The sequence below is a fragment of the Carassius carassius genome, chromosome 37 (genome assembly GCF_963082965.1).
Source record: "Carassius carassius chromosome 37, fCarCar2.1, whole genome shotgun sequence".
NCBI lineage: Eukaryota > Metazoa > Chordata > Actinopteri > Cypriniformes > Cyprinidae > Carassius > Carassius carassius.
Window position 1 is genome coordinate 7,387,928 of NC_081791.1, and position 15,657 is coordinate 7,403,584.

Here is a 15,657-nt window from a genome sequence, read left to right on the forward strand (position 1 = left end):
TGTGTCATCTTTGTTGTATTCTGAATAAAATATTGAAATTTGAAACTTCCACATCATTGCATTCTGTTTTTATTCACAATTTGTACAGTGTCCCAACTTTTTTGGAATCGGGTTTGTAAAATAGAAGATAAAAGCAACATGAACATGTAACTCTTTTCACATACTGCTTTATAAAAGTAAAAAAAAAATCAGTTAGATGAAGGTTTTGCAACAGACTGACAGTAATTATTATTATTTTTTAAATAGTTTAGTCATTCATGTAGAACATTCTATACATGTAAGTGCACACTTAGGAAGAAATCCAACATTCTTTAAAAAGATTAAAAAAAATTAAAATGTCTTTTTTTTCAAAGACTTAAGACTTCTAAAACTTTTAAATGCATTTAAAAGTACTTGTCAAAAATCCCTAAACACACATGCAACTTTGTATGCAGTAGTGCAAGTGTTAAATGTACTCGTCAAAAATCCTTAAACATGCATGCAAGTGTGTATGCAGTAGTGTAAGTGTCTCATTGCATGCTTACTGTAAGAAGACCCTGCTTCTCTGATTGGCTGTGCAGTCAGTTACAGCGGAGACACACGGTGAGGGAGTGAACGCCTGAGGCTTCTGGGAGGGGTTATCATATATAACCCCTCTCTGCTGCTTTGCACAGTGACTGCGCCTATGTCTACCACAGCCCTCTAATCAAACCACAAACCTCTCACCATGGCTCAACAACCAATCAGGTATGAACCAGAACCACTGTTGTGTGTTGTGTTGTAGTCAATAAATACTGCTGTATTGGTGTAGTTAATCAGTTTATGCTCTTATACACACTTTAACATATTAAAAGGGAAGTAATTATAATTAAATAAATGAGTCAACCTGACATTGCCTTGCTTCTTTTAACCTTTCCTTCAAAGCAATGCCTTGATTTTGCATCATTGTTAAATGGAGGAATGGGTTAGGAGTGATGAATTACTTGAATGAAAATACAATTACTTAGATTTTTTGAGGTATTGATTCATTCATTTCTTTCAAGCCTTCCTGCAAAACTCATCAATGGTGGAGTTGCTGGACTGGTGGGTGTTACCTGTGTGTTTCCTATAGATCTGGCCAAGACAAGACTCCAGAACCAAAGAGGAAGCCAACGGGTTTACAAGAACATGTATGTTTGCATTCCACATTTGTAAAATTTAGTAAAAATTGTAATATCAATGCAAAGCAAAAAAGACTTACTTTTAACCCTTCACTGAACACTTGCAAGTTCACTCAACCATAAAAAGACAACACTTTTTAAGAAAGAGAGTTCCTGGGAGTAAGTGAGATAATTACCTGTCATGGAGGCTTGAAACTCGCTTTTCTTTCTCAGAACATTATGGATTAGTGAAAAGGGTGCAGCTCACTCAGTATTCATTCTATACTGCAGCTTTAGAATGGTGACTTAACTCAGTAGACAACAATAACATATTATTATTTTGATTAGGATGGACTGTCTGATTAAGACTGTTCGATCTGAGGGATACTTTGGAATGTACAGAGGTAAGTAGTTTTAGAAATTTCTTAGAATTTGACCTTCATTTTTTCCTTTTATCTAATGCCCCCGAGCACATCTTCATGATGCAACATACCTTGCATGTCAGCACTTTACACCATTGCATAAAGACACATCAATCCAAAGTCAATCCAGTCCAAAGCTGTTGATTCCTGTGACCTACTTTTAGATATTTGATATAGTTTGCAAAAAAAAAAAAGTTTTTATTGATGTATTATGTATCGACTCATTGTAAGGAATTATAAGATGACCAAAAGCAGGAAATTCAAAGTGTTCTAAAATTTCCCAAAATCTCTACAGGTGCAGCAGTCAACCTAACACTGGTGACTCCTGAGAAGGCCATCAAACTGGCCGCCAATGATTTCTTCCGTCAGCGGCTCAGTAGGGGAGAGTATGTTCTCTCGGCTTCTATCAAGAAATTGTACAATACTCAATAATAGTTAAATGAAAAGGTTGAATGGTCCTCACCTGTGTTTCAGACTCAAGCTGAGCGTGTTTCAGGAAATGTTGGCTGGGTGCGGGGCAGGGATGTGTCAAGTCATTGTCACAACCCCGATGGAAATGCTCAAGATCCAGCTTCAGGACGCAGGACGACTTGGTGAGGCATGAATACTGACCCAGGTTCACCTTCCATTACAATCAGTCTTCAATTTTCAATACCTTCAATGTTCATGATGTAAACAATCATACAAATCTGTGAATATTTCCTCCTGTACTTCATCTCCGTCTTGTATCTAAGACTTGTTGAAAACGGGCGAACAAATTTTGTATTATATGAGCCAGTGGTTCTCGACTCCAGTACTGGGGACCAACTGCTCTGCAAATTTTGCATGTGTTCTTTAGCGAACCTGATTCAGATCATCAGCTTGTTAGAAGAGAGCTTCATGAACGTATGTCAGATAACAGGGACATACAAAATCTTTAAAGAGGTGTATCCATATAATTGGAGTTTAGAACCACTGATTTGTTAGGTATTCTTTCTGCAGGAAGTTACTTGACAGGCTGTGCCATCTTTTACATTCAGCAGCCCAGCAGAGAAAGTTACCTGTGCTCCACACTGTGAAACTTGGGACGGCCAGTCCGGTCCTGAACTGTTCGTACAATGTGGGTCCTGTGTCTTCAATTAGGAAAGTTTCAGCCATTCAGATTGCCCAGGAACTGTTTCGCACAAAGGGCATCCAGGGACTTTACAAAGGACTCGGAGCAACTCTCATGAGGTACGACTAGCAATCTATTCCAAATTCAATCCTCTGCTTAAACTCTCGTTCAAGTATCACAGTACCTTTAAACTAAATACCACAAGAAAATACTGGTGTAAAGCAGGGGTGTCCATTCCTGCTCCTGAAGGGCCATTTTCCTAAAGAGTTTTCTCTGACACATCTGCATGGAAGTTTCTAGTGATCCTAAAGACCTAGTTCAAGTGTGTTTAATTATGGCTGGGATTAAACTCTGCTAAAAGATAGCCCTCCGAGAGTAGGATTGAACACCCCTGGTGTACCATGATCGACCCAAGTTGGATTATGTTAGCTGGCAAGATTATGTTAGGACCTTGAACAAGTGACATCATTCCTTTCAGGTTTTAGGGGTAGGTAGGGGGTTAGGGCTGTATATGTTTGCTAGGTACATTCAACAAATAATGCTGATCCATGAACGTCCAACTTGGGCAAGTTATCTCTTGAGACATTAGTAAAATAGACCGTGGGTCTTCTTCTTACAGGGACATCCCTTTCTCAGTGATTTACTTTCCGCTGTTTGCCCACATCAACAAGTTGGGAAAGACTTCTGAGGATGACAATGTGCCTTTTTACTGGTCATTTATTTCGGGGTGTGTGGCTGGATGTACAGCGGCTGTGGCAGTCAGTCCTTGTGATGGTGAGTCTTCAGGTCTTGCTAAAGAACACCTTTTTGAGTAGATGTTAATGTATGTGCAAAGATTAATGTTGATCCCATCTCTATCCAGTTGTGAAAACCCGGCTCCAGTCACTCAATAAAAGTGCAAACGAAGAAACCTACAATGGTGTGGCAGACTGCATCAGGTAAAGCAACCTGGTTAATGGACATTCTGGGGGAAAAGAATCAGTAACCATTAATGCAATTTTCTTTTTCGGCTGTGTTAATGATGATCCCACTCTTTGTTCCTACAGAAAGATAATGCACAAAGAAGGCCCAACTGCTTTTCTGAAGGGTGCCGGCTGCAGGGCACTGGTCATTGCTCCACTCTTTGGAATTGCTCAAGTGGTTTACTTCGTTGGTGTTGGGGAATTTCTTTTGGGACAAACACCATTCAACCTTTACTCTGTCTAAGCTATGAAACCACCTGCATTAAACTTTAAAGACCAACGCAGCTATGATGCGACTATTTATCTGAGAACAAACCAACTTGCTCTCATGACAATTTGTAATGATTTGTATGAGAAGGCAAAATCATTCAAATCTGGGTCATACATAAACATACAACCCAAATCTACCATTACTGTAATCTGGAAAACAGCTAAAAAGTTTAAATGTTTCTATGTAAACCAAATTATAGGAATTTTTTTTCTGTGAGGGCACAATTTCATCATCTCATACTAACTATTATGTGCTTTATAATTGTTAAAGTGTGTTGAAACAAATGGTTGTTGGAGAAGACTGTTAATGGCTTGGAGTTTAAGTTCATGTCTTTACATGATATCTATAGCATATTCAACTGGCTTATTCAGGAAGCTACATCATTGCACATGGTTGTTTCTCTTTCTTTTTGAAATGTATGGTCAGAACGGTCAGATTTATCCTCAGTGAGGGTTGATATGAAAGCATACGGCCATGACTCAAGCTCTCAAAGGGCCAGAAAATCATGCAATATCATTTTTTTATACATATGTACATTAACAGTTTTTGTCCTACCGTTTTTGTGAGGTTTTGTATATGCACAATATTAACGGAGGCACTGCTGAATAATGTGGACATAAGCATGGAGGCATACCTATGAGGAGATTGTTATACAATATACAGTACACGACTCTGAAGAGACACACAGAGACAGGATGTTTGATTCCTAATGAATCAAAGCCTCTCGCTTTACTTTTACAGAATTAAAAGACATTCTGTTCCACCTAACCTTGTTAAATTGTCATACTTATGAGTGTGTAAACATCTTGAACCATTCCTGGATATTTGAGTGTGCTAAACAGAAGAAATATAGAACCAAACTATTTGGCCGTGCAGTCAGTTACAGCAAACTATTTGAACAATGGTTTGACACGAGGACCATAAATAAAAATGTTTTGTTCTTGTTTATTCCACAGTGTTCCTAATCTTGTTGTTAATATGTGCAAATACATTTCAAAAAGTTTCTTAAAAACTTTTTTAATTTAATTTCTTTTTATTTGGAATGACACAAAATTATGATGTTTTTTGGATAAGCTATTCTCTATTAACATTTCTAAGAAATTTGGCTATGAATTAAAAAGGACAACATAACCCATAAGTGAAAAGTATGACTGATATGCTTTGTAAGTGGTGGTGGTAAGAGATATGAATGAAAAATAAAAAAATAAATCTACCTAACAAAACTAACTCAGAACAAAGTTCAGGCTAAATTGGTTGAGGTTATCAGTATTGAAGTATAACATTTGCTTTTATATTTAACTCAAAATAGACACGTTTTATATAGTGGGTATTATATTATGTTTGCTTTAATACAAACATGCAAAGTTAAAGATTCAAATAAAGCATGCAATCTCTAAAGTGCTTGGTGAGTGTTAACTAAGAACACATCTGTGTTGGTGAAAAGTGCAAAGTGTGCACTGCAGATGAAACATTAGCCTGATTCTGCCCTAGTGCTTCCTGCATAGCATGCACTTGCAGCTGACGTGCATTTCATGCCAGAACCACAAGTCCAGATGAAGACCTGCTTTAAAGTGGCGATGTTGCCAGCATGACTGCAATGTATGACTTTTTAGAAAATTAGATTCATTGTAATTATAGTGTAATTTACAATAAAAATTGGTTTATTTTCTGAGCTCCGTATTTAAAGGCATAGAGTTATTCCTGCTGGATTGTTATACAATTACACACACACACACACACACACACACACACACAATATAAGACTCAAGCCTATGTCATATGATACAACATGGATTTGATTGTGCTGCTAACATTTCACTTCCAGAGCCTTCCATTGCAATCAGTTAAAAAGGGGGCCGGCTAAGGTCCTGTGGTAAATCCTAGGCAGTCTGCTCGGGAAAAGCTGGGCCGCCTATAAAAAATGTAATTCAACAGACAGGCCTGACAACCAATTGGCAACATGAACACAAAGATCGACAAAAACATAAGAATCAGAAACTTCAAACAATTTTATTGTTCTCACGCTGCAGTGTTCCCGAGAAACTTGAATTCTGTTTTGGAATTGTTCTTCAGAAAAAAATAAATTAAACACTAATTACGAACACTAACATCAAAAGACTGCAGTGTTATGTTTACAGTACGAAAAAATCTCGACATTGTTTACACAGAGTGTAGGAATAACACACTTAATAGTTTAAAACAGAGCCCCTACTCGAAAGCCACACTACATGCTCCATGCTAGTTATTTTACAGTTTGAACGGGGTTGAGGATAGATCTACATCAGTATTGAATGTGAACCGAACACTTCTTTCATGTGTTACTCTCTGTTAGCATCGACTATGACGTATCCTAATCGCTATTCTAATGCCATTTCAACCTGAGGTACTTCAGCAGTGACGCACCAGCAGAAATACATCTGACCAACCAATGGCTGCCACTTTATAAATAACAAAACAGGGATTTTGTTCCTTTCCCAATCCTTTCATTAAAAAAAAAAATACTATGTTGCCTTTTCAGGCACCTTCAAATGCATTGTCAGGGTTTGGCAAGGGAGGACCCAGATGCAGAATTAACAGGGGAAACAGTTTATTAACAAGCGTGAAACACAGGTGATGCACTAAGACAGTCCACAATAGGGCAGGGCACACGACAGGAGAACTGGCTGATCAGAAGGAGATGGCTCCAGACTCTGTGGCAAAAGGAGACCTTGTAGCAACTCAAGTAGGAAGGGCCTGACCCGGTTGAAGGAACCCCTTGTAGCGCCCCAATGTCTGTCAGGTCAGGAGAACCAGCGACCAGGGAGGATTCAGGAAGCAGGGCAGGAACCAACACAGACACAAAGACAGAACAGGGGAGACAAGAATTTGACAGATAAAAGTAAACTTGCAAACCAATGCCTAGGGAGAAAAGAAAACTAAAAAGGAAAAACAAAAATACTAGAAATAACTGGAATTAACTGAAAACAAAAGGATAACAATTGGAAAAAGCTAGGAATAACCAAATAGACCTACAAACCAAAATAAATAAAGAAAACAGCAACCTTGCTGTAAACTAGAAAGAAAATAAAAAGGTGGGAAAAACCCCAAAAGGTTAAAGAACAAAAACACTAAACTACAAAGACTAGAACTAGACTACACATGGGAACAAATGAAAACTAAAAAAATAAGAGGGAACCAAATAAGATGCAAAATACTGATTAAAGAGTTCTAACAAGACTAAATATCCAAGCTAGAGACTGTACACAAGGCACACACAAAACGAACCAGCAAAGACCAGAGGGAAATGAGCACAATATAAAGGGAGCAGAGCACACAAGGATCAGGTGAACAATTAGACAAACAAAGGACTAAACAAGGGGGCGTGGTGATTAGAAACAAGGAGGCAGGACAAGGGGAGCACACGGCCAACATAAACAAAGACACAACCATGTGCTCAGGCACAAAATGAACAGAGACACATTAAACAAAGAAAGGACAGACAAGACTGTCAGGGCAGGATCCTGACATGCATAATATGAAACCAAAGTAGCTGTACACTGGCCAAAACTGCCTCTAAACACAATACAGATGTTCATGATCGCTACACCTACAATGACAACTTATGAAACTCTCACAGATACATACACAGAATGTTAGACTGAAGATCACTCGCATTTGCTGTTGCACAGCAAAATTTTACTGTTGCCCCACACAGATTTTGTTCAAGTTGGTCACATGAATTTTTCACCGACCAACAGAGAGCTGCTTGGTTTGAATGTGACTTCTGTGTGAGCTGCACTTGATGCATTGCTACACTATTGACAGTAGACCATCTTTTCTGCTAAATGTTGTTGACATATTGTCAATGTGACTGTGTGTTGAGACTTTAAGGACAACTGGATCAATTCAGTTCAGTATGTGGAAAATTAGATTCATTACAAATTCATTTCTCTGTATTACAGAGTCATTTCAGTGTTCATTTCAGAATCCTGAATTTGATCATTCGAAGTTGAAGAATAAGTGACAATTTTTTTGGCCAGTATAAAAATTTTAGGTTAAAAATGCGGGGTTCAATAGTGTGAGACCTCACTGAAAATCTGAGAAACCAAATCCAAATAAAAAACCTCAAAACATGTGGCACAGATGTGCTTCGAGTTCCTTTTCTGATCTTGTTTCCCTCTCTCGTTATTTCCAGTCTCAACTTCACCATCCTATCCAATAAAATCACAAAAACTACAAACCCACCCCCCCACTAATTAAATAACTGAATGTGTGTACAAAGAAATTCACATGGACAGTCTCCCAATCATTTCAAAGTCAACCAATGCATTTATAACGTATGCAATTTATATGCATGTTGAAATAATAAAAGTAACTCTTCAGTAACACTTTATTTTAAGGTGTTTTTGTTATACGCTACATGTACTTAATATTATAATAACAAACTATGACAGAAAGCGCTCAGACTAAATCTAAAATATCTTAAACTGTGTTCTGAAGATGAACGGAGGTCTCACGGGTTTGGAACGACATGAGGGTGAGACATTAATGACATAATTTTCATTTTTGGCTGAACTATCCCTTTAATTAATATCATTCAGTACTAATGTTTAATTACATTGTAACAAGGATACCTTAAAATAAAGTGCAACCAACTCTTCTTCTAATTCCTCCACTTAAGCACACTCCTTGAACCATCCTCAACTGTTGAATGAATCAAGCAAATGATTCAAATGTTGTTCATGTCTGATCCGTTTCATATTCACAGTGCAGATGGTTGGATGCAACCAATTATAGATGGTAGAAGGCTCAAGGCAGTGTCAGTGGATCTTCAGAGTCTTTACTTAGCAACATGTGTAAAATAACCAGGCAACTCTACACCATAAGATCCAGCTTGAGAATGAGAAGATTTGCCTCCATCGTGCCAGAGAATACCGGGCTGTACCGTTATCAGTAGGGGCTTCAGATGAGCCTGGCTATTACATAACAAAAACCTGATCATCTGTGGGTCAATGTGAGTTCAAACGCAAGAAAAGCAGAGCCTGGAATATGTGTCAGTGTGCCTTTCCTAAATTGGAAAAGACGTGGAGAAGTTCAAAGGGGAAGCAAGACTTAAAGGCACAGTTCAACTAAAAATCACCCTGGAGATGTTCCAAACCTGTATGAGTTCCTTTCAGCTGTTGAACAAAGAAAGAAGATATTTTGAAGAATGTTGGTAACCTTATAGTTCACATAGTAACCATCGACTTCCATAGTAATTTCTCCATAGTGTGGAAGCCAGTGGCCAACGTCAGCTGTTTGGTTACCAACACTTTTCAAAAAATGTTTTGTGTTTAAAGGAACTCATACATATGGAAGCCTGTTTTTGCCACTGAATAAAAAAATTAAAAATGTAATTCCACCCTTTTATCTCACAATTCTGCCTTTTTGTCTTGCAATTGTGAGTTTACATCTCATAATTCAGATTTTGTTTTCTCAAAATTGAGATATAAACTCACAATTGCGCATTATAATGTCAGAATTGTGTGTTATTTTTAGTTGAACTGTTATATTTTTAGTTGAACTGTTGAACTAAAGTCATAAATGTGAGTTATAAAGTCATAATTGCGAGTTATGAAGTCAGAAATGCGACATAAAATCATAATTGTGAGTTTTAAAGTCAGAATTGCAAGTATGAATTGCAAGTTATAAAGTCAGAATTCCAAGATAGAATTGCGAGACATAAAGTCAGAATTCCAGGATACTGTATAAATTCAGAATTGCAAGTTATAAACTCAGAATTCCAGGATATAAAGTCAACATTGAGATATATAAAGTCAGAATTGCAAGTTATAAAGTCAGACTTGCAAGATATAAGTTCAGAATAGTGAGTTATAAAGTAAGAATTGAGATAAAGTCAATCTTAAAAATAAAGCTGCTTTTAAAAAGCTATCACAGCGATGCCACAGAAGAACCATTTTTGGTTCCACAAAGAACCATTCAGTCAAAGGTTCTTTAAAGAACCATCTCTTTCTTACCTTTTATAATCTAAAGAACCGTCTTTCACCAAACAAAGAACCTTTTGTGAAACAGAAAGGTTCTTCAGATATTAAAGGTTCTTTATGGACTTGTTATGCGTTGTGTATAAACTTTCAATTCTGACTTTTGTTCTCGAAATTGTGCGATTTTTCTTACAACTGTGAGACATATACTTGCAATTGCGCATTATAAAGTCCAGTTCTGAGAAGACAAACAAAAATATTTCTCAGAATTGCGAGTTTATGTAACACAATACTGACTTCATCTATCAGAAAAGTGAGTTTAAATTTCAGAATCCTGAGAAAAAAATAAAAAGTTAGAATTGCGATATAAAAAGTTGCAATTATAATTTAAATTGTTTTATTCACAAGCTTCCATACATACAAGTTTGGAACAACATGAGGGTGAGTAAATTATTCTAAAAGTTACATTTTTGGTTGAACTGTCCATTTATGATATGGATACAAGTATTCTTCTGAAGATCACCAACATGTGAGTTTCTGATCCTTTGCATTCGGATCCAGGATAGCATTTGTTTGCGATTGGAATATGTCGGTGATGTAGAAGACTACTTTGTTTGTGTACAAACGTAAAGCGAAAGGCATCTGTGGGTCTTCTTCTCACAGTTCCCAGCAGCCGTGGGTTTGCCACAGAACCCCTGGCATCACATTACACAATATTTTTATCTGACATGCGAAGCCACGCAGCAACAGCCTGGAATAACATCAATACCTAAATCTGCAAACTGTCGCAGAACGAGCAGATCAGTATGCACTAGAACTGAAGTCAAAATCTAAATGATATTAAAATGAATTTAACAACTTCCAGTTCTGCACCCAACCAGCAGGCATTAAATAAAGACAGTCCAGCAATTTGACAGTTTAAACAATGAGGCCGGACTAACCATTGGTTGGTTGAGGTGTACATGATTATGAAAGTGGAGTTTGTTTTCAGCTCCTGAATGGGAGAAGAACACCTTGAGCTTGGTTTGAATGTTACTGTTGTATATGCAAGTCCAGCAAAGGTTAAGCATCAAAGGTGAAAGGTCATGTCTAGGTGAGGAAGACTGTGTTAGATCACCTCCCTGCTATTCCGAATTGCACAGCATAGGACCATACTGAAGATCATGCCAATAATCTGTAAAAAGAGAAGACGTTACGCATGAAATCCACACTCGTACTGTACATACAGTGCACATTATTATAAAAATGTTTGGTTTTACAAATATTATATATATATATATATATATATATATATATATATATATATATATATAACACCATTTGGGGTCAGTAAGATTCTTTTTAAAATAAATTAATAATTTTTTTTCAGCAAGAATGCATTTACAAAAATAACAGTAAAGACATTTAAGTGTTACTAACCATTTCTATTTTTTCAAATAAATACTTGTAGTGAATGTGACAGACATAATTCACCATTGTTAAGTGTAGTTCTTTACACTGTGTTCTGCATAACTGTTCAGGGATCGTGGTCCCTTTAAATGTTCGGAATGCGTGATGACGTAACATGGCGATCAGCGCCATTGTTGGATTATTCTGTTTTCTGCTTTAAAATAAACGAGACACGCATTTCGTGTGCTCAAAGTGAGAAGATGTCCCTTGCAAATTACTGCAATTTCCACACTGGTGACCCCGACATTAGTCTGCTGGACGTATCCAGAGACACGACGCGATCATGACCGCGAACGCTGTCACCCTCAAACTCCCCGAATTCTGACTGAAGCGCATATCGCATTGCGTGAGATCACCGTGGATACGACAAAATATTACTACGTTGTGTCTGCTCTCGGAAATTCAACAGCATCCAGAGTGGTGAGCCTTCTTACGAATCCTCCCGAAAACGGGAAGTATACGGCACTTAAAACCCACCTGTTGAAAACATTTGAACTGTCAGACGCTGAGAGAGCCAGCAGGCTTTTCTCACTTCAAGGACTGGGTGACAGCAAACCGTCCGAGCTCATGGACCGTATGCTGGATCTTTTGGGTGAACGCAGACCTGATTTTCTTTTCATCCAGCTTTTCTTGCGTCAGCTGCCTTCCCAAGTGAGAGCTGCATTAGCCAACACCACAATCACTGATTGTCGTAAACTAGCTGAAGAGGCTGATAAATTTTTCCTGGCAAGTCAGGGACATTTTGCGGCCACGCTTTTTCCCGCGCACATCTCTTCAGTGATGCGGGACTACTTCACACTCATTGCTGCGACCACTTCTCGTCGGCAGCAGTCTTCTGGCACCCAACAGCCCTCAGGATTTTGTGTTTCTACCATGCAAAGTTTGGAACCAAGGCTAACAAATGCCGTCCAGTTTCATTGTTTCGGGAAATGCCAGGACCGGCGCTCAGTAGTAGCCATGAGTGTCGGCCGCGTAGGCAGGCTGCTTTTCATCCGTGATAGCATCTCCTGACGCGATTTTCTGTGCGACACGGGAGCACAAAGGAGCGTCCTGCCTGCATCCCATTTGGACATGGTAAATGACAGCCACGGCCCCCCTATGGAAGCTGCCAACAGTAGCCCCATCCGCACATATGGAACGAGGTATGTCGAATTGTGTTTCGGAGGACAGCATTTCGGTTGGGACTTTGTTACTGCAAAGGTTGCCGTTCCCCTCCTCGGTGCTGATTTTTTGTGTGCACATGGACTGTTGGTGGATGTAAAGAACCGCCGTCTGATTGATGCTGTCACCTTTTGTTCTTATTCATGCACGCTCAGCGAAGCGGACTCCATACGACTGTCTAGCATGCTCTCAGCTTCCGACGATTTCCAACGTCTATTGGCCAGTCCCAGCCCTCATTCAGTCCACTTTCTCTTCATCTACTGTGAAGCACAGTGTGGAGCACCACAGAGTCACTAAGGACGGGGCAGTTCCTCTCCCATCAAAGGTGGAGGCAGTCATACAGTTCACACGCCCGCTCACTGTCAAATCCCTGCAGGAGTTCCTCGGCATGGTGAATTTTTATCACCGCTTCATCCCTCGAGCCGCTCAGCTCATGGGGCCCTTGCACGAGGCCTTAAAAGGTAAACCCAAACACGCTGTGGACTGGACTGAGAGCAGAGTCAATGCTTTTGATGCCACTAAAGCAGCATTAGCGAACGCCACCATGCTGGCGCATCCTTCTCCTACAGCCCCCATTGCCATCACCTCGGACGCCTCTGATTATGCTGTCGGTGCGGTTTACGAGCAGTGGGTAGGTGGGGCCTGGCAGCCGCTGGCTTTCTTTAGCCGTCAGCTGCGCCCTGGTGAGCGGAAGTACAGCACTTTCGACCGGGAGCTGCTGGGTATCTACCTCGCCATTAGACACTTTCGTTCCCTGCTGGAGGGCCGACACTTCACTGCTTTTGTGGACCACAAGCCGCTGACTTTTGCCATGGCCAAGGTGGCTGAGCCGTGGTCCGCCCGCCAGCAACGGCATCTGTCTTACATTTCAGAGTTCACCACGGACTTGCAGCACATTGCCGGTAAGAGCAACCACGTAGCGGATTGCCTATCACAGGCTCTGGTGGGGGCAGTCCATCTTGGTTTGGATTACAACCGCATGGCCATGATTCAGACCACAGACCCAGACGTGCAACGTCTGAAAACCTCGACTACAGGGCTGCAGATCAAGGATGTGGTTTTTGGCAATGCCGGCACAACGCTCCTGTGTGACATCTCCACAGGTAGTCCGCGGCCTATCGTGCCGTCGGGGTGGAGGCGTCAAGTTTTTTAAAGACCACCAATGGTCTCTCCCACCCAGGGGCGAAAGTGTCACAGAGGCTTGTTTCAGCAAAGTTTGTGTGGCACGGCCTCAAGAAGGACGTTAGGGACTGGGCTTACACCTGTGTTGAGTGCCAACGGGCCAAAGTACACCGCCACACTAAAGCCCCGTTAGAAACATTCCCGGTTCCTGAGAGGCGTTTTGACCACGTAAACGTGGACCTGGTTGGTCCTCTGCCCTCCTCTCAAGGTTTCACATATTTGTTAACCATGGTTGACAGGACCACCCGCTGGCCTGAGGCTGTATCACTGACATCGGGGGCATCTGTCGAGATGACACGGGCATTTATTGGCACCTGGATTGCCCGTTTCGGCACCCCTTCGGACATTTCCTCTGACCGAGGTGCACAGTTCACGTCCGAGCTTTGGAACGCTGTCACACAGAGCCTCGGAGTGAGACTCCACCGCACGACTGCATATCACCCGCAGGCTAACGGACTCTGTGAGCGTTTTCATAGGTCGATGAAGGCTGCCCTGCGTGCCAGCCTCAAAGACAGCAACTGGGTCGACAAGCTCCCTTGGGTGATGCTGGGTATCAGGACTGCACCAAAGGAGGACCTTCAGTCCTCATCCGCGGAGCTTGTTAACGGACAACCGCTGCGAGTACCAGGGGATTTTGACCCTATCACCACGGTTCCCTGGTCTGCCACTCTCCAGCGGTCTACTCTACTGGATAATGCAAGGTTTTTTGCACCTGTTCCTACTTCCTGTCACGGCCTCCCTCAGTCGCACATCCCCGCTGGACTTCAAACAGCCAACTATGTTTTCATTCGCCACGATGCCCACAGAGGACCGCTACACCCGCCCTACGAGGGCCCGTTCCGGGTTCTGGAGACAGGGGACAAACATTTTGTGGTGGACAGGGGTGGCAAACCGCATGTGGGCATGGCTCCCACACCCCATGCCCCTCTCCCGGGTAATGACGGTACACCAGCTGCAGTGGGGCCTCCTCGACCTCCAGTACAGCGCAGTCACTGTGGCCGGTTGATACGCCCACCCCTCCGTTGATAGTTGGGTTTTTCTGATACGGTGAATTCTGGGGGGACGTGTGTAGTGAATGTGACAGACATAATTCACCATTGTTAAGTGTAGTTCTTTACACTGTGTTCTGCATAACTGTTCAGGGATCGTGGTCCCTTTAAATGTTCGGAATGCGTGATGACGTTACACGCCGATCAGCGCCATTGTTGGATTATTCTGTTTTCTGCTTAAAAATAAACGAGACACGCATTTCGTGTGCTCAAAGTGAGAAGTTGTCCCTTGCAAATTACTGCAATTTCCACATACTGTTCTTTTGAACTTTGCATTCATCAGAGAATCCAGAAAAAAATATTTGACAAAAATATGGAGCAGCTGCACCTGTTTTCATCAATATGATAATAATCATAAAAGTTTAGAAATAGTTCTAAAGAAAGATTTCTGAAGGATCACTATCAGGAATATACATTATTTGTATTATTTGATTGTAATAATATATTAAAAAGAAACATATCATATTTTAAACTGTAATGATATTTCACAATATTACTGTTTTTACTGTACTTTTGATTAAATAAACGCAGCCTTGATAACCAAGAGAGTTCTTCCAAAATCATCTTACAAACCCCAAACATATATTTATTTATTTGTTTATGTAATTTCAAAAACATAATCCAAAAGAAGGAAAATTATAAGGAAGCCTTGCTTTAAAAATTAAAAGTGTTTTAAAGTATTCAAATTATGAAGTTTGAACAGGATCAGGATAAAAACGGACTGTATTGACTACAGTTAATGACATAAAGGCATTTTTACCATGACTCCAGCGATTCCAATCCCCACATAACCCACGACGAAGAGCTTACTGTTGAAAAACTCTTCAATGGCCACATCACATGTCTGCATAGAATCAAACACATAACTGAATGATTAATAATATATATCTTGGCACCACATCGTCCTAAAAAATTTAGCTGAACAGATATCACACTAACTGAAGTGTTATAGAGTGTTCTACTAACTGCATTGTTAATTGTCCTCACCTG

At 40.4% G+C, this 15,657-nt stretch overlaps 2 protein-coding genes across 3 annotated transcripts in view; one reads left to right on the forward strand and one right to left on the reverse strand.

The window, feature by feature from the left end:
* Positions 1–599: 599 nt before the first annotated feature.
* LOC132117912 (mitochondrial glutamate carrier 1-like) lies at positions 600–3,875 on the forward strand. Of its 2 annotated transcripts, none has more exons than XM_059527272.1 (9): positions 600–726; positions 1,023–1,148; positions 1,467–1,522; positions 1,836–1,926; positions 2,015–2,133; positions 2,560–2,752; positions 3,253–3,407; positions 3,496–3,571; positions 3,680–3,875. In XM_059527272.1, the coding sequence occupies exons 1-9, from the start codon at positions 707–709 to the stop codon at positions 3,837–3,839; spliced, it is 996 nt and encodes a 331-aa protein (XP_059383255.1). In that variant the 5' UTR covers positions 600–706; the 3' UTR covers positions 3,840–3,875. The 2 variants fall into 2 exon arrangements, with proteins under 2 accessions (XP_059383255.1, XP_059383256.1); XM_059527273.1 differs by having other exon boundaries at positions 2,563–2,752.
* A 6,095-nt stretch (positions 3,876–9,970) lies between these two features.
* The window catches only part of LOC132117917 (CD9 antigen-like), a 49,680-nt gene continuing 43,993 nt past the window's right edge, over positions 9,971–15,657 (reverse strand). The window contains exons 7-8 of the mRNA XM_059527280.1: positions 15,428–15,511; positions 9,971–11,000 (exon numbers count right to left, since the gene is read on the reverse strand). Of these exons, the coding sequence (XP_059383263.1) occupies positions 10,935–11,000; positions 15,428–15,511 (150 nt within the window). The 3' untranslated portion in view covers positions 9,971–10,934. The remainder of the gene's footprint in view (positions 11,001–15,427; positions 15,512–15,657) is intronic.